This window comes from Bacidia gigantensis, assembly GCF_019456465.1.
Source record: "Bacidia gigantensis strain McMullin 20006 chromosome Unknown contig_231, whole genome shotgun sequence".
Lineage (NCBI taxonomy): Eukaryota > Fungi > Ascomycota > Lecanoromycetes > Lecanorales > Ramalinaceae > Bacidia > Bacidia gigantensis.
The window spans coordinates 694,827-722,091 of NW_025408598.1; the positions used below are offsets into that span (position 1 = coordinate 694,827).

A 27,265-nucleotide genomic window follows, 5' to 3' on the forward strand; every position below is an offset into this window, starting at 1 on the left:
CTCATCCAATTGACTTTCGGCTCAATTTTTGACCTAGCGCAGGTTGCGACTTCGGGCTTGAGCTCAAGCACAGAGAGTAAGCATTGATCCTTAGGAGATCTGACACCCTGAGATGTGCTCCACCGATAGTGCTAGTCTTCCAAGGGTTGTGGCATGCTTTGTCAGGTCAACAAGACCTTCATCATCCAGATGCTGACCCGTCCAAACAACGACATGCGTTGTCCCCGACCAGACATCTGAGTTGCTGAACATCACTGGAATGCGCGACAAGCCGATCAGATCATCATGTCGAAGTCGATTACAGCTCCAGCCTCACAGCATAACGACATGTCAATCGTAACTCACTTCTCACCAATCGTTCTCAGCTACTTGCAGACCATTTCCACGGGGCGACGACATCTGCCAGCGACGCAAATGGCAGAGGTCTCCTTACCACCACATGATAACAAATTTTTGCAGTATATGAGCTCTGCTGAGTCAAGTGCCTTCAAGCCAGCACCCTCTTACAGCCTTGAACATCCTCTTTCGAATTATTTCATCAACAGCAGCCACAACACCTACCTGACTGGCAATCAGCTCTACAGCGACGCAAGTACTGCTCCGTATACCACTGTACGTACTCTGAGACTTTGAATGCAAGGAACGCGATACGACCCGTCATATCTCCCATTAGTGAGACAAATCTAACATAAATTCTTCAAGGCGCTACTTCGTGGATGTCGATGTATTGAGATCGATGTGTGGAATGGTGAACCCCATTCTCCCAAAGCTCATTCTCCGAGCCACGAAGACTCTGAAAAGAAGGGTAAATTCAAGCATTACTTCAGCAAGGCCTTCTCCACAAGAAAATCTCGAGATGACCCCCAAGCATCCGCGAAAACAAACGCCGAGGCTGAGGATGGATCCATGAAAATGCCAACTCCTTGGACATCGGCCTCAACTACTGCAAGAGCAGAGCCTCGAGTTCTACATGGTTATACACTGACGAAAGAGATCCCATTTCGGAATGTCTGTTCTGCAATCATGGATGCTGCATTTGTCAATAGGTGAAAAGTCCTTCTCGCGGTTGAACCCTTTTTTACTGAGTCAAATGGCAGCGACCTTCCAATCATAATCAGTCTAGAAGTACACGCGGGCCCAGAGCAGCAAGAAATCATGGTCGAGATCATTCAATCAACATTCAAAGGACATCTCGTATCCGCTCCACCTGATGAAGACTTGTCACTTCCAAGTCCAAGCTCACTCAGAAGGAAGGTCCTCATCAAAGTAAAGTTTGTTCATCCCAAGAAAGCTACAGAAACGGAACCGGGGAAGGAGAACAATTTGGGAGTCAAGTCGCTACCAAAGAAAAGATCTAAAGTCTCTATCATGTCGTCCTCATCTTCTTCGACAAACGATGTGAATGCGATCAAAGCGGAGGCGAAGAAAAAGAAATCATCAATCATACCTTCACTGTCGGCATTGGGTATTTATACTAGGTCATATCACTTTTCAAACTTGTCGTCTCCCGATGCCCTTGTGCCCACCCACGTCTTCTCGTTATCCGAAAAGAAACTCATGGAGGTACATGAATCAAGTGGCCCTACGCTGTTCTCGCACAACCGAAACTTTCTTATGCGGGCCTTTCCTTCGGGGCTTCGGGTCCGTAGTGACAACCTTGATCCATCAATCTTCTGGAGAAAAGGAGTTCAGATAGTCGCACTCAACTGGCAGCGGTGGGACCAAGGCATGATGTTGAACAATGCGATGTTCGACGGCTCCTCTGGATGGGTACTGAAGCCTGAGGGCTACCTCGGTGCCAGGACCATTGTCGGGCATCCAAATTCAAACCCAGGCCCTCGTGCCGGCGAGATTCAGAGCATCGGCAAGCAATCGCAGGCTGATGCCATTGTACATAAAAACCTCTCACTCAGTCTCAGGATCCTTGCTGGACAAGATCTGCCACTTCCCTCTACTATGAAATCCGCCCACTCCTTTCGCCCCTACCTCAAGGTCGAGTTGCACGTTGAAAAGACCTCAGAGCGGACCGGAGCCCCTATCGAGAATGATGGCAAAGCCAAAGACGAGGAAGATGGAAAATTCAAACACACTCTCAAGATGGACTGCAAGGGCAGTACTGAAATTGATTTTAATGATACGAACATTGAGTTCAAAGATATACCTGGAGTAGTGGAGAGTATCAGCTTCTTGAGAATAAAAGTCCTGAATGATGAAATGGGAAAAGATCCCTTAGCCGCCTGGGCTTGTGCTAGGCTTGATCGTCTGAAGGAGGGCTGGAGGTTCTTGCATCTGATGGATTCGGAGGGCAACGAATGTCGCGGGGTGCTACTTCTAGGAATTGAAAAGTCTCTCGTTTGACAACATTCCTACGAAGGGGCTTTGAAAGTCGTCTCAAGCAAAGGCTGCAGGGCTCTTGATCGAATTAGAGAGTGGAAGCAAGCAAACCTACCTTTGACCTTGTAGATCACGTTACAGGAATATGTCCTTCGCGTGACTAGATGCTAGTACGGTGAGTCGATTCGCATTTCTTTGGCCAAGGCATATTGAAGACATCCATCCTGCAAATGACGACATCTGTGTCACCAGCATGGTTGCTAATCAGCATGTAGTACAAGTCCAAGTCCAAGTCGGTCCCACACTTCGCCATGCTAGTTCGTACGTTAGTGCGGCTCTCGCGGCAACGAACAGTCTGCATCAAAGTATGCCTGCATACTCAATCAGATGCTTGCCGCCGTCGTTGCTTTAGTCCAAAGCTTTCAAGCGCTTGCGGGCGACTAGTGCATTAAAATCTCATCCATTGGCAATTAGTATGTATGGCTTTTCATTTCTAAGAACCCACAAACGCAGCCTTTCTATGTATGACCGCATACGCATCTATCTGAATACACCTTAAAAGGGAATACACCGTGGACCCTCAAAACCTCGAATAATATTTTGAGGACCATTTTCCTGAATTCTCCCTCGATAGCCTATCATCGGGAAGCTATGATTGTCGTGTTCGCCTCCCTACGCTTCGTTATGGTCAGTCATAGACAAAAAGTCTTGGATGCTTCCCCATACCTGGCCACACGTATTCTCAACAGGGCTGACTACAGCGTGGACAATGTTTGCCTGGCAGCACCCACTGCTCGATTCCTTTTTCTGCGCAGCGAGGGCAGCGCACTCCTGGCATCTTGCCATCCTGTTCACATGTTCAACTTTTCTTCAATTATCATGAAAATCTCTTGATTTCTCACCGGCATCAATGTCCTTGCGTGATTGGAGAACCCTCCATCTCCCACGGAATCCAGCATGCGCTCCTCGATTGGAGATCGCGTCTCATAGGATCCGGCGATGGCGTTGAGGTCACACATTGAAGTGACGCGAGTCGTATGCCGCATGCTGAGGAGAATAACCGAAAGAACACAACCGAAAAATGAAGCTTTTGAGCGAAGACTGCTGGTATCTCAAAGCGAAGTTGCGGCTAATGATCTTGGACCAAACTCTCAAGAGGACGGTTTGTCTGCTTTAATAGTCGACATGGCTACTCAAAGTCAGTCACAGTCTTTCTCGTCAATCTGCAATCACTTCACCTTACCGAGCATGAGTGGTACGAGAACTAAGTAAATCTTTCTCGCCACTCAAATGTTTGCACTTACTGATTGAATGGATTGTGAAAGCATCTTCAAACTTTGCCATGGTCTACACTAGTTCCCGGCAGCCTTGAAATTTTGAAAGAGCGGTGGGTAACTTTGCTGATATTTGATAATCGGTCGTCTGGAACCGCTCGTTTAATGTTGGTGGTACCGATCCCACCTGAGACGAAGGACACGTTGGCATACTTGTGCATCTGAGATGTCTCGGTCAACAGCTTCCATTGAACATGCAGTCAAATAGTGATGGCTGCTTGCAGGGCGATAAAGAGGCAAAACATAGATTCTTTTGAGACGGCCATTGATTGCTTACTTTTGCAACTATACACCCGAGATGGACCAAGACGCAGCTAATATGCGCCAGCAGCGAGAATCTAACCGACGTTTAGCTCATCAACCAGTACGAACTCCCACGAATCTGGCAATACCTGCGAGATACAAGATACCATCCCTTTGATAGTGGCGTTAAATTTAAATCGTCACGGTGGTGGCCTGAGCACATGGCTAAATGGTGGCTCGAAAGCTATAGCTTCGGAGGCTAGCTGAACCTACATGTTGCACCACAAGCAATATGCAGGTACGAAAAGCAATGAGAACCCAAAAGGCTACGCGTAAGATTGGGGAGCACGACAGTATGGATTCAGACTTGGGCAGCAACTGGAACGGCTGTTGAAAGGGTTTGGAATGGATGATAAATGTGATATGTGGGAGAGCTTTTCAGGCGGTCACATTCGCCAGGGAAGTCGAAAAGCTTAACGGCTTCTGGCAGCTGAGATCGAGATTGTATCTGGGTGAAGAAGATCCAGCAATGTGACGAGTCGAGAAAGGACGAAGGATGTCTGGGCGAGCGAAGTCGCGGTGGTCTTGGCGCTGCAGTGTGACAGTTTGCGCTGTAAGGGCGACGATTGACTTTCAGCCACACACGAGAAGGTCGAGATTTACACCGCTCCAAGTGCTCCAAAGAGTCCAAACAATGCGAAACATTGCAAATCACTGGATGATGCGACCAAGCACGGACCTTCTCGTCTCGTGTGTTTGGATTTAAGCTTCCTTTTATCTTTCTCCTTCTCGCCAATCCTGCGCCAATCCGAGCCTTTCTGACGTACCGCGAATCCGCCATCCGGTGCTGAGTTGAGGCTCTTGCAAGTGCCATCGCGGGCGTGTGCGCAGATGATCGGTTCCCATAGGACGTGACGAAAGCGCAGATTGACCGGCTGAGGGCGGAGGTCATCTATTCTTCGCATCTCTTCGAGCTTACTCCTCGTGGCAGATCGTGCTACATGATGATATGGGCAGACTACAGTGGCTGTTGTTCATTGCGCCGGATCAGGTAAGTGAATCCGAGGAAGGAATCGCTCCATGCTCAAACAAGCGAAGGGCTGACATTGCGGGCGTACACGGTTGTCTTTCACACTGCTCCAAGAGACTGCCGAGGATGCGTGTCCATTATTCCTACGTGCCAGATCATCAATACGAGCTCATATTCGCAACATCTATGAAGATTGAGCTGGTAGTGCCTCTACTAAGAAGAGAATTCTGCGCCACCATGTTGATAGTGCCGATGAACTGCATGCGGCTAGATACCATGTAGCGATCATGGTAAATTGTCTCCTTGTTTGTCCTGGGTCACGTCGAGTAATGTCACTACGAGCGATATTCTGCCAGGTCCTCATGAACAAGACCTCGCCTTTCCTATCTACTATAGTGGCTGACAACGCGCGGCTTCCTGATATCTGGCTCTGCCGGTTTGCCATCTCTGCTGCCAAGAGCACAGTACCTTGCTTCATGACCAATATCTCGGTTTCGGATGAGAGTTGAGTCGTCAACTCCTTAAATCAGTCTCAAGGCTTCGGTCTCAGCAAAACACCAGTCTCCCATGAGTCTTGGCTATATCGTCTTCCAGACCGAACTACTGGATGCGTGAAATGACGACTCCAGGCCCGTCCAATCGTACTTAGGTTCCCGTAGCTCATGGGGTATGCATGGCCGTAATCACTGCCTGACACTATCTTATCATTGTGTAGCACTAGAGTAGTTGCATCGATGCACTCGATCTTACCGTATGGGCTCCTGCGCTGTACCGGACCGGCATATTACGCGGGAGGAGAGAGAACACTGCACAAAGCAGCGTTGATCACAGGGCATTAGTAGTTTAGTACTCGAAACCCCCGATTGGCGTCAGCGGAACCAAACTTCCCCGCAAGTCTCCTCTCCGTACCATTCGTGGAATTTCGTGCCATGCTGAATTGGATTATGGGTCCCCCACTCCCCCCAATTGATTAAATTCCCTGCTTTTCTTTCCCAATCTTCCGTAAGCTGAAGTGCCCGCCCAGCAGCGATGCCGCCCCCTCCCGGCCAATGACCGATCACCTGATTCGCTTGAATGATGGGCTTTTACGGGCACATTCTGGGACGTTAGGCTCCTCAGGCCTCCACCATGGCCGATATTGACTATGAACCTTGGCTAGAACCCGGTTGGCGCGTTACTACAGAGGTCAATCCCCATTACCGAACACCTCGAGTGCCTTCCCTCTCGCCGTTCTTGGTCGGGACTCTTTGCGCGCGGGCTCTACGGAGTCAACACGGGATATGGCGTCGAATCCGCCTACATCGCCTCGTCGCCCACTTCCTCAACCAGTCGAACAGACCAAAAAGAGCAATAGGGCGACCAGGTCTGCCCGGGCAGACCCTGCAGCCGATGATTCACCCTCCGATGGTCCTTGGCGAGGACTGCCTCAACCAGTTGAGACGACAAGCACTGCGTCCAAGAACAATGCAGGCAGAGACTCGCTAAGCAATGAGTCTCGTGACGCCAGCCGCGATGCATCCAAACCCACTCGTTCATTGCCCCAGCCAATCGAGTCACAGGCCGCGTCTTCGAAGTCGCGCCGTTTCCTTCCAGAAATGGTTGGAAGTAGCCGACGGTCTAGGAGGAGCACGAAAGATTCACCTACTTCGGGAGTGGACGACGGCGAGGGCACTTCCCCCGTGTCTGGAGAGCACCAAATCCGCCCCTTCCGACGCAAAAGACCGGACTTGGTGCCTGGACCACCTGATAATTCTCCATTGCCTAGTACGGATGAAGTGCCTCAGATACCGCCTGAATCCAAGTTCTCGTATTCAAAACTAGCTGACAAAATTCCACGACGGCATTCCTTTCGAATTCCAGACCTCCCGTCCATCAGATCGACATCAGGCACCGAGGAAGAGTCCAATGCCTCTGACGTCCCATCTCTATCGAAAGTCTCTTCTGCCGAATCTGATCCTGCAAATCGACCCAGCGTAAAGAGGAGGAAGAAGACATACCCGATATCTGCACGAGACAGCGAAGACGAACGATTCTCAGGGTATCTCTTGAATTTAGCAGCCATCGCCGCAGTACGACAGCTTCATGATCAAGCAATGGCCGCCTACCCCAACGAGAATGAGCATGAACCTGTCGAACACTATGCCTTTGACCGGGATTCTGATGACGGTTCGGACCTTGCCGTACACACTGGCAATCTTGCAATAGACAGCTCAGAGGGCGAGGGCGAGAAGGCGTTGAAGGACTCAAAACGCAGACACAGAGAATCTGGTTCTGGATGGCATATGAAGGAAATGAGGCGGCATCAGTCAAAACTGGAAGAAGAGCGACGGCGCGCCTGGGCTTCAGCGGAGAGGGATCCCGAACTCGACATAGGAAAGTCGTCACAAGATCGTGCTTCACAGCGCGGCCCTCCGCAACCACCGAAGGGAGCTGCAGATCGGCAGCAGGATGATGAGATCAACCCTATGCGCAAAGCTGCGGCACCACCAATGGCTGGACAAGACCTCCGATTCCCAAAGTGCTCCTCTCCTCGACAGACCAGGGTCGACCCCCAGAACTACCCTGGAGCGAAATCACCATCTCAAACGGAGCAGCAGACAGGTTTATGGAAGTTAAAGGAAAGCAGCTCACGAAAGAGCGCCACGTCTGGCTTATGGATGGGCGTCAACGCAGCTTCAGCCCAAGTCGCGATGGCGCCTCCAAGGGGCATCCAATCTGGTCTCATCACACCTGACCGCGAGCGAAGTGACCCATTCGTCTCCATGGATACCGCAGCCGCTGAACCCACTGATTCCTTCAACTTGATCACCTCCCCATCGGTCGAGCACAAGTCCAACCCAATGTCGCTACCCACTCCACCCTCATCCCAGGATTCACCTTTCCCGGATCCTTCCGCGAGATCCCCCCTACAGACGCCATCGCTTCCGAATTCACCGATACCTTCGTAACCCAGCTCTATAACTACCTCTCTCTCGGCTACCCTGTCCTAGCCCGTCCCTACGACCCCGAAATATCCCGCATCACACGCGTGCCCCTCGAAGAACTGAGGAAAGATGATGAATTGACCAACGCGCGGGGCTATGTCGGGGTGCCAGAAGGCACGGGCGAGGACGCAAGGGGCGTCCTCGAAAGCCCGGGGGAGAGGTGGAAAGCGCTGAGGCTTTACGTGTGGGAATGGGGACGGCAGCAAAAGGGGCTGTGGAAGAATGATACCCAGGAGCGCGGGTGGGGAGAGGCAGAGGCGAGTTATGAGACTGGTGGCGGGTGGATGGGGTCTACTGCGAGAAAAGGGAGTTGGGCTTGGTAAGGAGTCGTCGGTCTTGTCTACTTTTATCTTTTGACTTTGGGTAACGATCGTTTTGGGTGCATTTGAAGGCTAGAAATTGCATGTTGAGCGAGATTTGAGCGTTTTGCATGGGATGCCAAGATGTGGTGATGATATGTATGAATGCATGACATCGGGATTGAAATTTATCATTAGACGCTATTTAGGAGGCCGTTGGAAGCAAGGGATGTGAGATGCTGGAGGCAAGGGCACGCTGTCTATGACTGATGGAAATTTAGAATGAAGGGCTGACAGTTGAGATACAATATCCCCTTGTTTGTAAACATGTGAAGTCAACCCTTCATTTGCAGGAGATCTCATTTCAAACCCTTAATGCAACCAATTGGCTACCACATGCATGTTTCGCCAGCTTCCTCCTGTCTCATAGCTTCTCAATATCACCAGTCTCCCTCTTTTGCAGTCTTATTACCCCCATCCCACCCGCCACCTCCGCCATTGTCGCCATCGGTCTGTTCCCAACTTCCACCTCCCTGTTCTCCTCCGCCACCACTACCTTTCTGCTGATCATCTCCACCTTTCCCTTCATCACTTCCTCCCGCGTTCCCATTCCCCCAGTCTTGACCGCCGCCACCGCCGCCACTGTCGCCATCGTTCCCACCAGCTTCTCCCTCATCGCCTTTATTGTCGTCATTGCTCCATCCGGCCTCGTTTCCACCGTTATCGTTATTCCCGCTCTGGCCTTCCTGCCCACCGCCTCCACTGCTGCCTCCACCAACGTCAACACCAGCGTATCCTTTCGTCATGGGCTGCGTCCATGGTCCCGCACCCTTTGGATTCTTGCCCCAATTGTCATTCTGCACCCTGTTCTCGACCGCAACCGGCGCCGCAACACCTTGATCTGAAACAGCCCAACCACCTGTAGGTTGCCAGGCCGTCGTGGCCGGTTGCATTGGCATTGGCATTGGTGGCGTTGGCGCTGGCGCTGGCGTAGAGGGCGTTACATTCGTCATAGATGCCGCCCCCTTCGCCTTCAGAAGCTCCTCAACAAGCTCCTCCTTGCTTAGACTCGCAAGCCTTGCCTTTTCACCTACAGGATCTGTGATCTGCATACCGAGCATGCTTTCGATCACCGCAGTATCCCGGTATTTGAACACGAAGACGGCGTACGGATCGTCGTAGGTGTCCATGTAGTTTGGCTTGGCGCGCCTGTGTCTGTAGGCTGTGGCCTGCATGGGAAGAACTTGGTGCGTGAGGGACCTTGAGGTGGTGAGTGTAGAGGGTAGAGTGTAGATCGGGTCGTCAAGAGGAGTGATGGCTGAATCAGGGGTGATCGGTTGCGGAAGATTGCCTCGCCAGCTGCTCCAGTAGGGTTTGGATTGGGGCTTCGGAGCTTTCTGGGTAGCTGCAGGTGTGGAAGCTGGAGGTGTAGTGATGAACGAAGGAGGTGCTTGTTGAGCTTGCGAATCTACGGTGTGTGAACGCTGCATTGGAGGACTCCACTGTCCCGGCACGTTGAAGGGTTTACTTTCATTCGATACCTTCCTTTGCGAAGGTGGTGGGTTCTTAGATGACGTGAATGTTGGTTTGAATGAGTTTGATGGTGCTCTTTTCTTGGAAGTTGACATGTTTGGAGTAGGAATAGAGGAATCAGGCTTCGGCTTTCCCTGGGAGGTTGAAGTTTTCATTGCACTTTTTGGGGTTGGCGACTTGCCTTTACCAAATCGCTCTTTCTTACCTGGAGCTGTTGATCCGATCGTTGGCTCGCTATCATTGAACTCTGGCGCGTTCTGGCTGCTACCATTTGGTCCATGATTTGCATTGAAGTTGGAAGTATTGTTACCGTTACCACCGGGTTGCACATTATCGTTCTGTTTTCCACTTCCGTTATCATTGTTCCAGTCACCTCCATTACTGTTCCAATTCTGCCCATTTGAAGACTCATTACCTTGATCATTGTTCCGGCCCTCGTTATTGACAATCTCGCCAGCTTGAGGCCAACCGCCTGTCTGTTCATGGCTTTGATCGTTGCTTTGGCCCCAGGAATCCTTCTCGACACCTGGATTGGAGCTACCAGTAGTTCCTCTGTTCGTATCTTGCAACTGGTTATTTATGTTGCCTGTCTTGCTCCAATCATTGCTACTGTGTTGCGTGTCTTTGTTATTGTCCCAGCTGTTGTCGTGCTCACCACTATTCCGGTCTGTCTGATTTGCTGAGCCATCATTCTCCCAAGTCGGGCCTTCACGATTGTCAGCTACCGCCCCTTGATCCTCCTTGGCGGATTCGCCCCAGGCGTCTCGCTCTTCTGCAGGGTTACCAACTGGGTCCCATACAGCAGCGTCGGCCTTATTTCCAGTTACCTGATCAGCGCTCTCGGCGTTCCATGCCCCTTGCTCATCGGTACCTTTTCCTGGAGAGGACCACGGCTTGGGTCCTGAAGATGACTCTGCTGCGTTCCATCCTATCACGCACTGTTCAGCATTCTGGGCTACATCATATTTACCAGTGATAATACCTTTGTCTGTGTTCCATCCGCTATTATTTCCTGCCGGATTTTCGGCTTTCTGGGCACCCCAATCATCATCGCCCGCAGTATAGCTCCCAGCTGCCCCTCCTCGTATCTGCATGACACGGGATAGACTGGATCCTAAGTATGGTCGATTGTAGGAGGAGCCGCCTTGCTTTGATAGGATCTCAGCAATCTGTTCCCTTGGCGAGACTCGACCTGATGATTCATAGTCAGAGGATGTGTAGTGGTGAGTTTTCGGCTGGTTGATATGCGAAGATTGCGATCTTTTGTGGCTTTTAGAAGCCGCATGGTATATGTGGACATTGGAGTTATGGATTTCAATCTTCTCTGGCTTAGATTTCTTGTGGTGTCGTTGTTTGTCTGGCGGCGAAGCGGAAATGCCAGAAGCCCCGTCAAGTGAGAAAGGCACGGTCTGTGCATCACTTGCGCCATCGAACATTGCCCCCAGAAGTATCGGCTCATCCCTTTCGTCGACGATGACCTCACTTAAAGGATAGCACCGTAGCACGACAACCTCAATTGTACCAACGTATTCGCCTTGAAAAGGCACTGCGGTCATCGCTTGACTGTTGCCATGTGAGGCTGTTTCTGGATGTTAAAGTGGGCGTTCTGGGAGGGATTTGAGTTCATACGCTCACCAACGTTCACCCTTGCAAATTGCCATTGCTTCCCTCGAAAGGTTCCGTCCATGGTTCCCTCTTCCTTTTGTCTTACCCTGAAATCGACATCAGTTTTGGTTTTGCTAGACCCTTCAAAGGGAACCTTTAAATTGCTGCGATTGCGGTTACATTGGTAGACACCATCCATGTAGACAAACATTGCGAGGCCTGGAGATATGTAGCCATTCGATTGAAGATGGATTGAGAAGGGCGGTGAGAGCTGAGGGACTGCAATGTAGGTCTCGACATATCCATCTGAGTAGGATGTCTGGTATTCTCGAAGTGGCGTATTAGAACCCGACCACTCGACATTGCAGGTTATATTCTTCAGAACGGGCATTTTTGCTGGATGTGATCGCAAGAGTTGAGCAGTCGTCAGTCATATAAGTTAGCAAATTTATCTGGGGAGTCGGTTTGGGCCAGCGGCCGATTGCGACGGCGGTGAAGAGTGAATGAGGTTTGCCAAAGAACATAATTCAATTGCATGGCAAAACACCTTACCTATTTGAAAGAAATGAAGATCTTCCAATGGGGTACCTCATCATCAATCTGAGCAGAACTGCGTTCTAGTATCTGTTGACCCCACCAACACTCACCAGACATGCATCCGGTATTTTACCATCCTTTCGTGCTGGAGGAATAAGTCATGGAAAGCCGTTTGCACAAGGACTGAATCTTCATGGTTTCGAACGCGTATGGACTCGAAGTCTTCACAAGTGTTATGTCATGAATTCTTCTTTACGACTCAATTGGGCTGTATGTAAGTGGAGCCTCCCTTACAGACCATCTATTTGTTATGAATCAGAAAATTCCTCGCTCCATCCCAATGATCCGAGTCCTTATATCTATGACACATATCTCATTAGTTCTCAGATTTCCTTTGAATCTTCAAGTGAATATTTCAATCAAAGCGCCAGGGCACGAAGGAGGCGAACACACTTACATGTACTGCATGCTACTCTTCAGGCTCGGCTGTAGTACTTCAGGGTGGTACCGGAATAGCCACATAACGCTCGCCCAGCTCAAGCTGGCAAATACGGGCCAAGCATTGACCTTCACAGTCTGGCGGTCTTTATACCCCAACAAGCCCCAGCCGCCCTCGCTTCGATTCTGCACTGCCAGCTTCGCAGCTCCTAATGCTACTCTTGCAAATATGTAGATCACGATTTGCTGATTCACAGAGCTCTGTATACCTCGGCCAAAGACATAGTAGCCGCCAACAAGTCCAGCCAGAAAAGTGTGCCATGATTCTTCCTTTTTTGTAGGAGAGGCACGTAGTAGCAGGGCTACCATTGCTTTGTACACGAGGGCAAATGTGGCAAGGTTACGAGCATGCTGGCGAGTGGCTTTCAGAACTAAAGCAAGTTTGGAGCGTAGGCTGGGGCGATCTTAGGCTTCTTAAAGCGCTAGAAAGATTCGAAGCACTTACGAGCCAGAGCGGAAAAGCATGACCATACTGTACAAATAGTGTCAGTTCCACGACAATAGAAGCAGTTCGGGGGTTTGGCGTACACAAGAGCATGAGGGAAGCGGACTTTGGCTCCGTAGACTGCACCATTGCGAGCACCTTTGATGAGGGCAAGGGATTTAGAGTATTGAGGATTGAGCAAGATGCTATTCACGTTCGCCTGAAGCTAGTGAGACAGTTGATCTAAAGGTGTGGCATTTTTATATAACCTTGAAGGCATCCATGGCTCGACAAACGGTCGCTCTACCGAAAGGCTAGGTAACGTGGGAGGTCAGGTAAAGGAGATCAGCCGCAGAAAAACGATGAAAGAGCAACATGATTCCTCGTCGGTAATTCTGGCTTTACTGAGGCTGCAATTGGAAACGGCGAAGATGGCCTATCTCTGATGGTTGAACGGAGATGTGGATGATCATACCTCGGCTTTCACGGGGCACACTAGGCCCACACTGGAGATCGTGCTAAATGACAAAGTATTGCTGAAAGATGAGAACAGAAGCAGTCGATTTCTCACAAGGGACTTCTGATATGACTTCAGATGTTGCCTTCATTTCATGCTAAGGTGTCATGACTCATGACCGCCGTTTGTACTACAATGATAATACACGGGAAAACATTGGAGACGAGTTTCCTCACACCACGTCCTAGTCTCCATAGAATGAACTCCGAAAATATGGATACCCGCCTGCATGTGTTCCTTCCTCTAAAGATGCGTCCTTCGTCACCTAGTCTATTCCTCCATCATGATCGGCTCGACGTGCTGCCCCGTCCAAGTCTGTGATTGGAAAGGGGGCAAAGTTTCAAAGAGGTTCATGCCGCCGTGTCCCATACTGGACTCAGGACGTGTATCATCAAAAAGAGCAAAGTCGTTCGTCGGCTTGCCCATATCAGTAATGGAAAACTCGTCGTAACCCTCATCGATAACGCCATCATTAGGCGAGTATAGCATGAGAGCACCTTGGGCGCCAGGCGAAAGCTTGACGTCGTGAACAATGGGCTGCTCCACCGAAATGGAAGGATTACGACTATTATAGCCATCCATTGGTCCGCTCTCCACAGAAGCAGCAGGCGTGAAGAGTTGAATATTCATACTCTGGAAACCCGTGTCCATGTTGCTCCAATCGAAGGTATCATTGAACAACGGCATGTCCGTACCAGCAAACGTAGTATCATAAGAAGGCATGGTCACGTCATTTGGTCCAACCCCATTGTCCAGTGAGAGGCGATGGGATGCGGGTGTGAAAGGCGATGTGGGCGTAAGGGTTTGAGTCGGCTGGTCAAACGTGAAGTTAGGTTCAAATGGGGAGGGTGTGTAGGCCTCGTTCATGCTGAGATAGGGGGATGTGCCTGCGATTGAACTGTGCAGGTCGCTTGAGCTTTGCAGATATGGGCTAGCCGATGAGTCACCAAAATCCGACTCCGTTCCATCAAGCACCTGAGTCCTGGGTGTAGTCATTTGCTGGGTCGGAGAGGACCTGCTGCTTGACTTGCTAGCTTTGCGGCCGGTTTTTCCATTATTCTTGGAGCGTACGTATGCCCATCCGTGAGCCTTTTCCATGTGCTGCTTGCAATTGCTCTCACGTTTGCTTTCGTAAGGGCAGGGGTGGAATTGGCATTTGTACATGGCAGGGGTTGATGAGTGTTTATCATTGACGTGGCGATCGCGTTCCTTTTCGGTCGGCCAACCGTAATGAGAGTACTTGCAAGTCGGTTCGTTGCATTTCCAGGGCCGAGAATGTGTCTTTTCATGCTTGGTCAAATCACACGGCCGTTTGAATTCTTTATCACACTCGCCACAACGGTGTATGACTTTCTCGGCAGCCTTGCGGCGTCGAGCCATGGATAGTAGGATCTCTTCGTCCATCTCGTCGCTATTCGGGATTCCTGCCTCGTCACGTAGTGCTTGCAGATCAATTTCTTCTCCAGTGCGAAGTGAGATTGAGCGTCCGTTACTAGTACGGACAAGTTGGGCAGGCCGGCCTGTCTGGCCAATGCCTCCTTCCAGCGAAATCTTGGAATTCCTAGCAGATGTTAGCATTTGCAAAAGTTGGTAGTTGCCAGAATTTTCGCACATCATTTCTTCGTCATCGTCGTGGGTTTCACCGGCTACTAGCCTTTGCCTCGCTGCAGATATCATAGCTGCGTACTGTCTAATCTGTTCAGTGAGATCGACAAAGTATGAGTTAGTATAAGGTCTGTCGGATGGTCGCCGCTGATCTGGGTCGTTGAGATGGTCGACAGTCGTATGAAGGCACTGAATCGACGTTTCACAGAAGCGCAAGAAAGCAGACCGAGACTCCGAGAACCGCTGAAACCCAAAGCAATGAGCCAGACGCCTTTCCCACACAGAAGAAGATCCACTCACCGGAGCCAAATACAACAAGACTTTCTCGAGATCACGAAGACAAGTGATCTCTTTCCTCCCAACACGAACAGGAATGCCAGTCACAAGAGGATGAAATTTCTTGAGGGTTTCTTCTTTCAAAATGGGAAGGATGAGGTATTTCTGGATTTGCCTGCAAGCGTAGGCACTCAGAGCGTGCTGAGCATCAGACTCACTCGTACCGTTGATGCCTGAGTGGACGCTGTGGGCGGTAGCATAAGTACGCTTTAGATCAGCTAGGATTTGGGCTGCGTTTTGGTGAGTATTTGTAGTTGCGGTGTACGATTGTTTGTATTGCCGAGACTTACCTGCATCATCCCGAGACTCTGCGCCGTCGGAAGCAGTAATGCTGGATCCAATGCCACTATCTGAGAAGTGACGATTATGGCGATGCTGGGATTTGAGGGGTGTGACTGGGTCAGCAAGCGAGTCAATGTCCATGTGATCTTCAGTGTTGATCGTGCCGTCCAGCATGAAGCGCGGAACAGGATGCTCGTCAGGTCGAATAGTCTCTTGACTATCAGTAGAGAAGGTCTCCAGACCTGATAGGCTGCGATCTACACTGCCTAAGAGCTGAGAGACACGCTGCTCACCGGCAGCGACGGCATCTCGTAGAGCTGTGGGCGATGTTGGTGATCGGCGAGATAACAAGGGAATATGCAGTATTGGATCGTCTTCCGCTGCCGGCGATTTCGGAGAGTGGAAGGTGGCGCTCTTTTTCAGTGCTCGGTCAGGTTCAGCTGACGAGGTATGGTGTGCATGTTGGGCAGTGGAGGTATGAGAAAATGACGATGTGGGGTGCACGCCCGTTTTGTAGCCTCGGCGGGGGTTTGGTTGGGTGGAGGTCATCCTAAGTGGTCAGATGGTTAGAAGGCCAATTATGACTCCCTGGAAAAACGATTAATATTAGTGACTATCGAAGGAGCCCCCTGCATAATTGTGACTCACAAGTTGAGTCGATTTATATCTTTGAATTGCCTTTGATTTTTGATGTTCGGGCTTCCGATCTCAGTTACGGGTGCTTCGCAGTCTTCAGGGGAGCCCTTTCGTTGATGTTTGGAGGGTTCGAAATTTGGCCAAGCTTTGATCAGGTGTATCTTCCCGGTCTGGTGGCCACAGGACCAGTGAGTGATTGATGCCGTCGGAGCAGAAATAGGTAATATAGATGAGAAGAAGTGATGAAGGACTGAGAGATGTCAGCTCAGGACACGTCTTGAGGGCGGTGCGAGATCCAGGGCCTACAGGAAGGATCCCGCGTATGGTGGGCTGTGCAAATCGAATTGGTGAGGAGAAGCGCCTTGTGAGGAGGGTTCGGCCAAAGATCAGAGTTGAATGGCCATCTTGAAGGACTCTTTACACCTTCGAAGAGGTTTCGTTAAGAAAGCAGTGCAATGTCGAGGTTGAAGGGTTCAAAGGAAGGGGAATTGGCCTCCATGATGTTTGGTCAGCGGTGGACTGTTGCCTGGAGTTGGCTTCGTAATTATGGCTTATTGGCGTCGGGACAGCTGTCCTATCAGGTCCTTCGACGGTGGCGCCAATCACATTCAAGGGTGCATTGCATCTAGTCCGAACTGCAGCTAGAGCCGACGGCAAAACAAGCCGGGGAAGAAAGTGCCCGCTACCGTAGGGCATGCCATGGATGTGTTTCATTCTAGCCATAGGAGTGAGCCCTATGATAGTAGAGACACAATTGGCGGCCGGTGGACCACTCAAGACGACATTCAGTCAAGATCTTCCAGCTTGGAGGAGGAACTCAACTCCAGTCCTTTGATGCTGTAATGCACGGCAAGATGGTCCAAATGCCGTGGTAGATCTGTCATTGCGGGGCTGCTTGATCCTGTGAAAGTCTATTATTGACAGTGGTAGTTGCTAGACGAGTCCTCAGGCATCAGTCCTGCTTGACACGACAGGAAAGCTTCGCATGCAAGCCGCTGGTACGGGTCTCACAATATGCTGGTAGCGGATCCGTTGGTTCCATAATAGGACTGGATCGTCCTGAGGCTGTGTGACTCACTACTGCATCATGCAGCCCTTTCCGCAGTGCTGCACAGCGGCAGCCAGCCCACGATCCCCGAGGACTTGCAGGAATAATGGTCAGTGTGACACTAGATCATGGACAGCGGATAGCGAAATCAGCTTCTGGGGAAGAGTCTCGCTTGCGTGAAATATCTTCGCTAGCCCTCGAGGTTCAGAAACCGAATGACTATTAGACGAGCTTCGAGGCCAATATCATGGTACATGCCTATGACTAGATGTTGGGGGTTTTGTTATTGCATACCGGTGTGTGTGTGTGTGTGCTCTGCCGGTAGTCTTTGATTCGAGTTGAGCATCTGTCTGAAACAAGACATTTGGAGAAAAGTCTCAAACTGTTTCTGCGGCTGCTAGGTTGGAAACAAAAGGTGTAACTCCTACCTTTCTAGAGGCTAAGGCAGAATGAGACGTGGAAAAAGCCTTACCCTACCTCTGTTTTTCCGCGCTGGCATCAACCGAAGGATCGAATACCTACTTTCATGCTCGGAAAAATCGAACTAGTCAGTCGCCACTTCCATGAGCATTTCGTTTATTTGCCTGGTCACAATAACGACTCGTGTATATCAAGCATGTCCTTTTGGATCGTGCGACACAGTTCTTGTGAATTTTGGAGTATTTGAGACAACGTGCAAGCCAATTTTTCGAACCGACATCCTACAGTTGTATTCAAATCTGAATCGTACAATCTTGCTTTCCTATATGAAGTCAAAATTGAACAACAAATGTAGCATCCTCAACTCTCAGAAACTTTTGTGTTATCCAAGAGACTTTCATATTAAGTTTTTTCTTGATGATTCTTCCCTCTGCTGGAAGACTATCTGTGGCTCCCAAGATCTTTTCGAGTACAATCAATGTTGATTCTGATAAGCCATACAAAGTCGCCATAGAGAGTGTTGGTCCAAGATGTCGGAACTTTGCCAGAATCTCTGCTCGCTCGCCTTCATTATCTTTGAGCCTCCTTAGCAAGTCTACTTGAGCATCTGAAGCCTTTGTGCGTGGTGTATATATTCGAGTCTGCCGTGACGATAGTGTTGTGAAGCCTTTTTACACTAGATTGGTAACTGCGAGAAATGGATGGAGCGAATTTACGTGCTCCGATCTATCGCTACTAAAGTACCGTCGTCCGAGCCACAATGAGTACGAATCATAGCTGAAAGTTGTGTTTCACTTGCCGGTTCCAATGACGAGACGAGAGACATAATGTCACAACATACCAGCTTCTTATCTTAGTCAACAATCTAAAAAACCTAGTCTGCTCTCTCAGGTCAAGGTTCAGCGAATTTCAAACGAACATGCGGTTCCATCAAAACTTATCAGCATTCATCCCCCACCTCCATCATCATTCCTACCTTCAAGAGGCAGCCCGAGCAGTGCAACCACATCTGCATATGGAATTCAAGACAAAACCTATATCCCTGATAATGAGCAATCCAAATACCAAGGTATCGGTCACATGATCAAACAAGGGAAGATCGTCCCTATGCTAGGATATCTCTTTGAACATCAAATAAGCTAGTCTGTATGCGACCCAGGATGTAAAAGAACGCAACTAAGCATTATATTCTGCCTCCTTCCGGCCCTGAAAGATGGACACTGTACATAATAATCGCAAAATTGGTAGCAATTACAAAAATGGTATCTAGAAATCAGACGCGCTCTTTTCGCCCACCAAGAACTTGTACAGCGCAAAAACACCCACAAAGGAAGTCTGCCCTTAGTCAATTAGCGCACATGACACCTGGCCCTCCCATACTTATCAGTGTACAGCGACGTCCCTGCTGTGACGATGAAACCGCCTTGTCGCTTCCTATCGACGCCACTCGGCCAAGCATCCTCCATCTCCAACCTCATCTGCGTCTTCGACTTACCCTCCGCAATCCTCTTCTTCTCAAAATAGCAGTACGCAGCATAATACACTCTGGACTCGTTGCCCGCAAGTGGGCCTTTCTTTTTCTGGAAAGTATTCAGAGAACTCGACTGCACCTTCATGTCAGGGTCTGGAAGGCATGCTGCGATCTCACGGAGGAATTGGGCTTGTACGTTGGTGGGGTCGCGAAGATGCGCAGCGATCTTACGTCTGATTTCGTCGCACGTATCGTAGATCTCGACTTCTCCGTCCTCTTCACCGTCAAGGAGGAGGAGAGAGCGATTTATGGGCTCCATCGTCTTTTTCTTCTTTGGCTGCACTTTCGGGTCGTCGAAATTACTTAGTCGCTTTCTGGAAGGTACCTCTTTCTTTCCTCCCGCTTTCCTTCGTTCGAAGAAATGAAAGGCGGCGCTGTATGTTTGGTTGGCATCGCCGGAGGAGGGACCTTTCAGCTTTATGAATCGTTGATAAGAACTGCTGTTGATATGACAAGCGCGTTGAAACTCTGTCACTTTCATCTCGCCGCTGTTGAGGAAGGCTTTGATCTTGCGGCGAATGGCATCGCAGTCTTCAGTGACAGGGCTGTCGCTGTCATATTCATCGTCTTGCTTTTCCTCAGGAGCAGGATACATGGAAGAAATCGGAAGTTTCGGAGGTGCGTTCTCTTTAGATTCTTCACCATTCAGATTCTCAAAAGGCTCGTGCGTTTTCTTCGACGACTTTACAGGTCGCTGTGCATTAGACTGCAGACTGATTAGTACATTTAGCTCATCCAGTACCGCAAGGTTATCCTACATCGACGCCGTGCGGGATGGGCTGCAGAACACGCCCATTGTCTTGCTGAGGAAAATATACCGTCTGGGCTCTTAAAGGCGGTCCGTATGATTTGATGCACTTTCCCATAGCTTACGATTGTAAGATATGAACAGAGCAAAGTTCCCGAGAGTGTGCTTTGTGAAAGCAATACACTGGCAAATGCACCGGCGAGATTCAACAGATTCGTACGAGAGAGTCACAATCACCGGTCCAGAGCGAAAATGAAAAGGGGGTCAGAATGGTTCGAATTTACATTTTCCTTCATTGGGACTAGCTCTGAAGGGCTATCGCGCGATCACGTGCATCTTAGTGACTTTGCGTAGGCTTGTTCATAACCACGAAGCAGTGGTCGCAGGTGAGTGACCCTTGTCAGACCACATAACAGGCAAGAAGCGTTTATCGTGGACAAAGGTGATACTCAAAGAGACGCGAGCCATTCATTCAGAAATGATGCCAAGACCCCTTGCCTGAGACTTGATTGGCCAAACGCTGCGGGTTCTGCTACACGACGCTGTTTCGACAAACAAGAGGCGGACAAGGCTGCTTGAGATAAAGACATAGTGGACTTCACAAGGCCTATGTGCAAATGCTTCCTTTGCCTCCCAGCGTGGTAACTCTGTTGGTGAGGACTTGGCGGTGGACCTTGTCCTCCTTCTCATCCTTATTGTTCTGTACAACTTTGTCAGCTATATAGCTATTCGCTATGTTGCCACAAAGTTTACCTCACATAAATCAGATCCAACTCACCTCACTGTCTTTGAGCCTCTTCCAGTCTGCTTAGCTTAATACAAACAATCCTTTCAAAGATGTACATCACACAGATAGTCACGGCGCTGGCGCTGGTCACACTCCTTCCTTCTAGCTTTGCTTACCCCTACCTACAAAGAAGGGCCGACGCTGTCGTCATAACCGAGGATCAACTCCTCAAGATTGCACCGAAGTCGAAGGATTGCACTCCCACCGACACTGAGTGTTCGCCAGCCTCAAAGGCCGCAGGTTTCATAAGCAGCGGGTTCAAGACGTACAACATCACATCACCCGCGGTCGCTGCTGCGTTGGTAGCCACTATGGCGTTGGAATCTGGAGAGTTCAAATATGCCCGTAACAAGTTCCCCGCCCCTGGAAAGCCAGGCCAAGGTACCAGAAACATGCAGAGCCCCGATTTCAACAAACAATACTTGACCTCAATTGATGAGCTCAAATCTCAAGTTACCGATGACGTTTCAAAGAATTTGGACCTTCTGGTCCATTATGGTGATGTAGATTTCGGCTCAGCGGCATGGTATCTTACCACACAGGATCCATGCAAAGGCATGACAGACAAGCTTGCTTCAGGAAAGCAAGACACATTCGAATCCTATGTCAAGGATTGCTTGGGCACAACCTCGACACCGGACAGGGATGGTTATTGGACAAAGGCCGTTGATGCACTTGGAGTCAAACCTGCGTGATCAATTTGGGGTCACCCTTGGAGCAGGCTTATGCGCCAGTCTTGGTAGGATCTTGCGGTGGATGGCAAGAGGCTTGAATTGATTTCGAGGCAGTCGGATAGTGTTTGCAGTGCGTTAATGGGCAATGATACCTCTTCTAAATTCGAATTTTTTTTCTCGTGGATTTCTCTCGTTGGTTGAACCGTCTTGTAAAAAACTTTCATTGCTCGCCGGGGCGCTATCGAGTGCGAGGAGAATACTAAATGGGGAACAAAGACCCAAATCTAGATCCTCATTAGCAGCTGTTGCGGCTAGTGACTGCGCACACCTGACTATCAATGCATATGCATAGTGCTCTTGTTCACGAGTATTCACCCAGAACTTGGTGGTGGCTTGCTCTTCTATCAGAGCACGAAAATGCCTACTTAATACACCTTCCAATTGGACTGTCTGCTGAAGAGTAACATTTGGAGGCTTTAGTGACAGAGCCCAGTGGAAGAACTGGTAATGATGTGATTCATTCCATTCACCTAGATCTGCTTTACACGTGATACATTCCAATTGCCTGCCCTTCCCTTGGACTGCCTAATGAAGAATCAGCATGTACCTTTCTTGGAATCTCACTTTGCTCAATTGTTGGACAGCAGAATGATGAAATAAGGAGGCAAAGAGAAGCATCCCTACTAACCCGTCGCACGGAATGCGAGGGTAGGCTAGGTACTGCGACAATCTTGTTGTTTCTTTAGGGCAACTGTATCGATGACTTTACCACTGTCAGGCCAATATGGTCGAGATAGGCCACCTTCTTGTTTGCCCATAAAATCAAAAGCGAGGCAGAGACTAGGAAAAGTCAAAAAAGAGAAGTCTTCGCTCACCTCTGTGCCAACGCAGTCTGCAGGCCGAAACATGAGAAAAGCAGTACTGACAAGACCACACCCTTCTGCAGGATTCATAGTGTTACTTGCTGCATAGCCCTTGTCCTTGCCTGCCGATGATCCATTGTCACCCGGAACTGAAGGCTTGTGACAGTGCCAAAGGTCCATCATATCCGCCCAATTTCCGCTAGGAAGGTCTTTCCATTGGGACACATTCCGTACAATCTCGTTACCACACTGTGAACAAGCGACTTGTGAATTTGGAGTCAAGCTTGAAGCCGTCCAGAACTTATCGCTCACCGCGTGATTGACGGCAATTTCCGCGACTTCTTGTTTCACATGAAACCGAAAGGATAGCTCGATGGATCCTATTTGAGATTTGATTGAACTCTGCAGTTCGGAGACCTCAGCGGGCAAGGCAATCGTCGCAAGGTCACCCGCGTGGCTGATAGTCAAGGTCTTACCGTCCTTGTCCGTTACCTCTGTAGAGCTAGTGCTTTTTGAAGGTAAAGAAGCAAAGACTGTTATTTGACCAAGATTGAGTAAATACTCAGCGTATATTTGAATATCTCTCATTCCAGATTCGAAAGGATATGGTATGTAAAGATGGAATGCGGAAATTCTAAGCTAGAATTCAAGGTGGTTAGCGGAAGCCGGGCACGACGTGTGCGGACTTTGCAAAGAGCGGCGGCTTTTGCGGCTTCCCCCTCTGCAGGATACCAACCATTTTTGACTCACCTGTATGTAGGTGCGGGGAAATCATGAGGCCGGGAAGGGTTATAGGAGTCTTCAGGGTATGTTGACGAATATACAACCTCTACATCTCGTCCATCTGAGGAAATCCCTTGTCGTCTCTGGCCCTTTACCGTTCGTCCTGAATAAGTTGACTGCCAGACCCACCATGTTTTCCTCGTTTCCATCATTTTCAAATCCATTTTTCGTTCCACGCTTCCTGCAACGAAATGCCTCCTCCATAGACTTGACGACGGTCGAAACTTACAATGTTGAGGCGAATCCCGAGAAAAGAGCCCGGACCCTCAAGCACCTATTGAAGCTCAATCATGCAAATCATTCCATCATCTACCATCATTTGCAATTTCACAACCACATGCCTCATGTACGAAGTCCATAACTTGTCACATGTTTGCTTAAGCTCAAACCCGACCAGATACTTGGCTCTGCATATATCCTTGGCGCTCCTTCAAGCCATCTTGAGAAAATTTACGAGGACGAGTCGCGATCGTTGGAGCCGTGGAGCGATTCGCCCGGTGAGGTCTCCATAGAAGACTGGAGAGATCATCTCGGGGACCCAAGATACCAGCGAGCTTATGTGGACTTCTTTGAAGATCAGCTCGTCCAAGCTGGCTATGATTGGAAACAGGTTCTGAATAAGTTCCTGTTTGAGGGCAAAGAGCCGCTCTTCAACAATCTGATTTCCGGTCGTAAGTAGCTGGACCTTCTCGCGTGCACCCACGTTGACAGTTGCTACAGTTGGCCATTGCCTAATCCACCTTGGATATGCTTATGAGCTGGACTCCAGGGAGATTTCCATGGAGGCCCTGGGCTTGACAACGTGCTTTTACGGGCCTCTTCATAAGTACATTGACGATCCCGCTTATTCCAAAGCTTCCTCTGCGCCGTCTTCCTTCGCCAAACCTTCCTCGTCGACCCTCGAGATCCTTATGAGAATCCGGGATGACTCTCGATTCGATGATATACCAAATCACAAGCGTGCTATAAGTCTGGAAGAGCTGTTTGAGACCCATGAGGCTGCATTACTAGAGCATTGGAACTCATGGCAGCTACCGCAGCCAAGAGCTCAATTTGAGGAAAGCCAGGCGACTCCAACTTCTCTACTCGTAGGCTCTTACAACAAGGATGGCAGCAAAGATTATGACTTCTTCCTGGTCCATCTCTTGACCACAAGTCATGCGGTTCGTATTCTCCTACCTATAATTCCCCCGAAGCTTCACGTGACGTTGGTCAAACAGTGGTGGCTCTTCGTGGTGGCTGTATACATCATACAAGGTCGCCCTGCCGTGGATAGAGAAAGGTTTCTGAAACACGACATCGGTTCCAAAGATTGGACGTGGATCGACACTGAAGCGAAAGAAGGCAAATGGTCTCTTGATGCTCATTTCGTCAAAGCCTTGCGGTCGATGAAAGTCGCAGCAGAGACATGGGAAGACGAGAAGCATGATAACTTCTATCTGAAAGCTGCTGTCAAGATGGTGGAAGAATACAACGGTTGGGGAGGTTTTGGGTTCATGAAAGAAGGTTGAGAAAGACATGGAAGCGCCAAATTGGGAGCGCATAAAACGTCTACGATATTGGCGCATGTATTAGCAGATTGTACCGCAAGTGTCGTGCCTATATTGTATCTATGAGCGTGATGATCGCTAAGCGAAGATGCTCATTCATCTATGGTATCTTGGTGTTGTCCTGGGTCTGAATTTGCTATCAATGGACCATGTTGGCCTGAGCAAAGTCCTACCAAAAGGTTAGCATCGAAATCCTGACACACGCATACTTGGAGAGCTACGCACCGGATGCCTGGCCTGCAATAAGCTTGCTACCCTCTCGACTTCCTCTGCAACCCCCTGAACCTTCGCATCCCACTTCCTTAACTCCCTCCCCACCATTTGCGCCTGCTTCCTCCCATCCGGCCCCTCCGTATCCTGATCAAAGAAGATGACACCCTCGATCTGATCGATTCTTCCCACCAGTCTCCCTTGCTGCAACATCGCACTCGCATATTCCTCCGCTTTCTCGGGTCCCAAGCCCAGCAGATTTCCCAAATCCCGGACCCCAATATTTCCATACAACTTGCTCGCACTAAGCAGGTTGTGCTGCACCACTGCTCTTGCGAGCACTGTAGTTCCATCCCCTGTTTTCGCAAGCTGGTGCGGAGCTAGCCCTGCAGCGAACTTCTCGACTTCTGCTGGGCCGAGCAGACGGTCGAGGAATATCTTTTCAAGGATGCCGTATTCAGGAACTTGAGCCACACGCTCGTCTTTGTAGAGCTTCGCGAGCGTTCTGCTTCGAGGCGGTCCAGCTGGCTCGAGCACAGCACAAGTAATAGCCATGCTGAGAGTCTTGAGTCGTTCTTCCTCATCTACTGCCTGATTGAAGGAGATGTTATGGTACGCGGCTGAGGCGTCGAGGAAGCGGCGCTGGGAGTCAAGGATACGGGCTTGTGAGAGCTGGAAATTGATGTGTAGTTCTGCTTCTGCGCCGGTTGTGGGGATTCTGTAGATGATGTTCTTCGCTCTGTTGAGGTAGCTTTCAGCAGTTGTAGGATCATCTTCTTCGAGATAGAGACGGCATATGCGGATCCACGTGTCGACTTTGGCGTGATCTGTGATCTTTCGTTGGGATGAATCCAGATTGATACCCTGTAAGACTTGGGCTGATTCTAGCCATTCCTCTTGCGACTCGTAGGCGTCAGCAAGTGTGTGGCGGAGATGGGCATCCTGTTCTTCGAAAGAGACGACGCGTGATTCCAAGGCTTGGACTGCTCTAGTCCCAACTTGAACCTTAGAATCAGAGTCTTTGAAGGTCTTGATGGCGTTCACGGCGGATGCTAGGAGTGGTCTTGCAGCTACTACGCCGATCGTCTCGCCAAGGACTGATTCTATGAAAGCTGTGAGATTCGAGGGCAAGTGGGGTGATGTGGGGTCGGAGGCTATGCGCGTCAGGAGTTCGGAGTATCCAGAAGCCTTGTTAGACTGAGTGGAGGCTGGGTCTTCGAGTTGTGAGATAGCGGAAGTGACCTCAGGAGAAGCCATTTTGAATGCTCCTGTTTTGTCGCTTTAGATTTTCATGATCCTCGAAAATTCATGGTTGCTTAATTGTGCAAAGAAGATCAAAACAGAATAATGTGTTGTATTTGCTCGATTTGGGATTAGGTAACAATCTATCTGAATGGACGTATCTGGTTCGCCTACGTGGGAATTTTCACTTAGGCACGCAGGATTGGACAAAGCTTGTGAAGAGTGTATTTAATGAATTTACAGATACGACCTAATAAATAGCAACTAAGGCGACGTCATTGCGCTTTCGATGCAACAATTTCTAGATCTGCGTTAGCGATTTAGGCGTTTTACAGTTCTAGGTAACTCACTCTCAACGTCGGAAACACTTTGGTTGAGTATTTGTTGTAGGTTTTTGGGATTTTCCAACTCTTTATTTATCTTGCTGATGATACTTTCTGCGAGCTCTCTTTGTTGTCTTGCCTTGACCTGGCCCTCATAACGAATCCATGAATCAAGGACGGTCTTCGCTTCATTTGCGACTGCGGTCTTTTGCTCAAGTTCATATGCTTGAGCTTCTAACCGTGCGGTTTCCTGCTGATCCATCAGAATATTGATTCGGATAGTGAAAAGAAGGGCCTGAATTGACCTTCGAAACCTCGAAAAGAGCTTTGGTGATATCTATTACGCCGCCTAGCTCCTGGACATTTTTGGCTCGGTCGGAGATCGCATCCCGGTGATTCTGTTTGGCTTGGTAGAGGATCCCCTTGACCTTGTCAATATGGGCTTGAGCCCACTCTACGTAGTAAGGTTTCGCATAGTAAAAAATTCCTCCGAAAGCCGTAGCTGTGCAGATGGCTGTGATCGTCTCTTCTGTAACAACGTAGATCTCGTTGGCGATTGCCCATACCGACAAACTAGCTCCCGCAGAAAGGATGGCGGTCTTTGAGATTAAGGACGAGCCTGGAAGAGCGTCAATCAGAGTCTGCGCCTTTGTTGCTGGCTCTTGAGCTGGAGTATTTGAGGCATGTCGGCAGGGAGAATTGGATGTTGCAATGGGAGGAAGGGCGCGGAAGGGCACTACAGGGCGGACTCGAGAGGCGCCTTCAGCAGCCAATTAGCATTTTGTACATTACTCTCAAGATAACAGGTCAGAATTTGAGCTTACCGATAGCGCTTTTGGCGAGTCGGGACGCCATCGTGATTGTATGCTGGTAGGACTACGTTCAGACA

At 49.6% G+C, this 27,265-nt stretch overlaps 11 protein-coding genes across 11 annotated transcripts; 4 read left to right on the plus strand and 7 right to left on the minus strand.

Annotated features, from left to right (window-relative positions):
* Positions 1-414: 414 nt before the first annotated feature.
* KY384_004219 (uncharacterized protein) lies at positions 415-2,358 on the plus strand (the record flags this gene model as incomplete). Its single annotated transcript, XM_044812725.1, has 3 exons — positions 415-612; positions 703-1,046; positions 1,098-2,358. The coding sequence occupies 3 exons, from the start codon at positions 415-417 to the stop codon at positions 2,356-2,358; spliced, it is 1,803 nt and encodes a 600-aa protein (XP_044670145.1).
* Positions 2,359-6,221: 3,863 nt separating this feature from the next.
* KY384_004220 (uncharacterized protein) lies at positions 6,222-8,248 on the plus strand (the record flags this gene model as incomplete). Its single annotated transcript, XM_044812726.1, has 2 exons — positions 6,222-7,686; positions 7,812-8,248. 2 exons carry the CDS (start codon positions 6,222-6,224, stop codon positions 8,246-8,248), a joined length of 1,902 nt encoding a protein of 633 aa, XP_044670146.1.
* A 416-nt stretch (positions 8,249-8,664) lies between these two features.
* On the minus strand, positions 8,665-11,753 carry KY384_004221 (uncharacterized protein; the record flags this gene model as incomplete). Its single annotated transcript, XM_044812727.1, has 2 exons — positions 8,665-11,342; positions 11,387-11,753. 2 exons carry the CDS (start codon positions 11,751-11,753, stop codon positions 8,665-8,667), a joined length of 3,045 nt encoding a protein of 1,014 aa, XP_044670147.1.
* A 599-nt stretch (positions 11,754-12,352) lies between these two features.
* On the minus strand, positions 12,353-13,105 carry KY384_004222 (uncharacterized protein; the record flags this gene model as incomplete). Its single annotated transcript, XM_044812728.1, has 4 exons — positions 12,353-12,791; positions 12,843-12,869; positions 12,926-13,041; positions 13,091-13,105. The coding sequence occupies 4 exons, from the start codon at positions 13,103-13,105 to the stop codon at positions 12,353-12,355; spliced, it is 597 nt and encodes a 198-aa protein (XP_044670148.1).
* A 503-nt stretch (positions 13,106-13,608) lies between these two features.
* Positions 13,609-16,110, minus strand: KY384_004223 (uncharacterized protein; the record flags this gene model as incomplete). The annotated part of the gene is made up of 1 exon (XM_044812729.1): positions 13,609-16,110. One exon carries the CDS (start codon positions 16,108-16,110, stop codon positions 13,609-13,611), a length of 2,502 nt encoding a protein of 833 aa, XP_044670149.1.
* Positions 16,111-16,205: 95 nt separating this feature from the next.
* KY384_004224 (uncharacterized protein) lies at positions 16,206-16,920 on the minus strand (the record flags this gene model as incomplete). Its single annotated transcript, XM_044812730.1, has 2 exons — positions 16,206-16,447; positions 16,884-16,920. 2 exons carry the CDS (start codon positions 16,918-16,920, stop codon positions 16,206-16,208), a joined length of 279 nt encoding a protein of 92 aa, XP_044670150.1.
* A 2,094-nt stretch (positions 16,921-19,014) lies between these two features.
* KY384_004225 (uncharacterized protein) lies at positions 19,015-20,062 on the minus strand (the record flags this gene model as incomplete). The annotated part of the gene is made up of 2 exons (XM_044812731.1): positions 19,015-19,902; positions 20,015-20,062. The coding sequence occupies 2 exons, from the start codon at positions 20,060-20,062 to the stop codon at positions 19,015-19,017; spliced, it is 936 nt and encodes a 311-aa protein (XP_044670151.1).
* A 719-nt stretch (positions 20,063-20,781) lies between these two features.
* On the plus strand, positions 20,782-21,426 carry KY384_004226 (uncharacterized protein; the record flags this gene model as incomplete). The annotated part of the gene is made up of 1 exon (XM_044812732.1): positions 20,782-21,426. The coding sequence occupies one exon, from the start codon at positions 20,782-20,784 to the stop codon at positions 21,424-21,426; it is 645 nt and encodes a 214-aa protein (XP_044670152.1).
* A 692-nt stretch (positions 21,427-22,118) lies between these two features.
* On the minus strand, positions 22,119-22,856 carry KY384_004227 (uncharacterized protein; the record flags this gene model as incomplete). Its single annotated transcript, XM_044812733.1, has 1 exon — positions 22,119-22,856. One exon carries the CDS (start codon positions 22,854-22,856, stop codon positions 22,119-22,121), a length of 738 nt encoding a protein of 245 aa, XP_044670153.1.
* A 485-nt stretch (positions 22,857-23,341) lies between these two features.
* Positions 23,342-24,562, plus strand: KY384_004228 (uncharacterized protein; the record flags this gene model as incomplete). The annotated part of the gene is made up of 3 exons (XM_044812734.1): positions 23,342-23,404; positions 23,449-23,722; positions 23,772-24,562. The coding sequence occupies 3 exons, from the start codon at positions 23,342-23,344 to the stop codon at positions 24,560-24,562; spliced, it is 1,128 nt and encodes a 375-aa protein (XP_044670154.1).
* A 178-nt stretch (positions 24,563-24,740) lies between these two features.
* Positions 24,741-27,231, minus strand: KY384_004229 (uncharacterized protein; the record flags this gene model as incomplete). The annotated part of the gene is made up of 5 exons (XM_044812735.1): positions 24,741-24,770; positions 24,827-26,079; positions 26,404-26,626; positions 26,682-27,136; positions 27,201-27,231. 5 exons carry the CDS (start codon positions 27,229-27,231, stop codon positions 24,741-24,743), a joined length of 1,992 nt encoding a protein of 663 aa, XP_044670155.1.
* Positions 27,232-27,265: the final 34 nt, after the last annotated feature.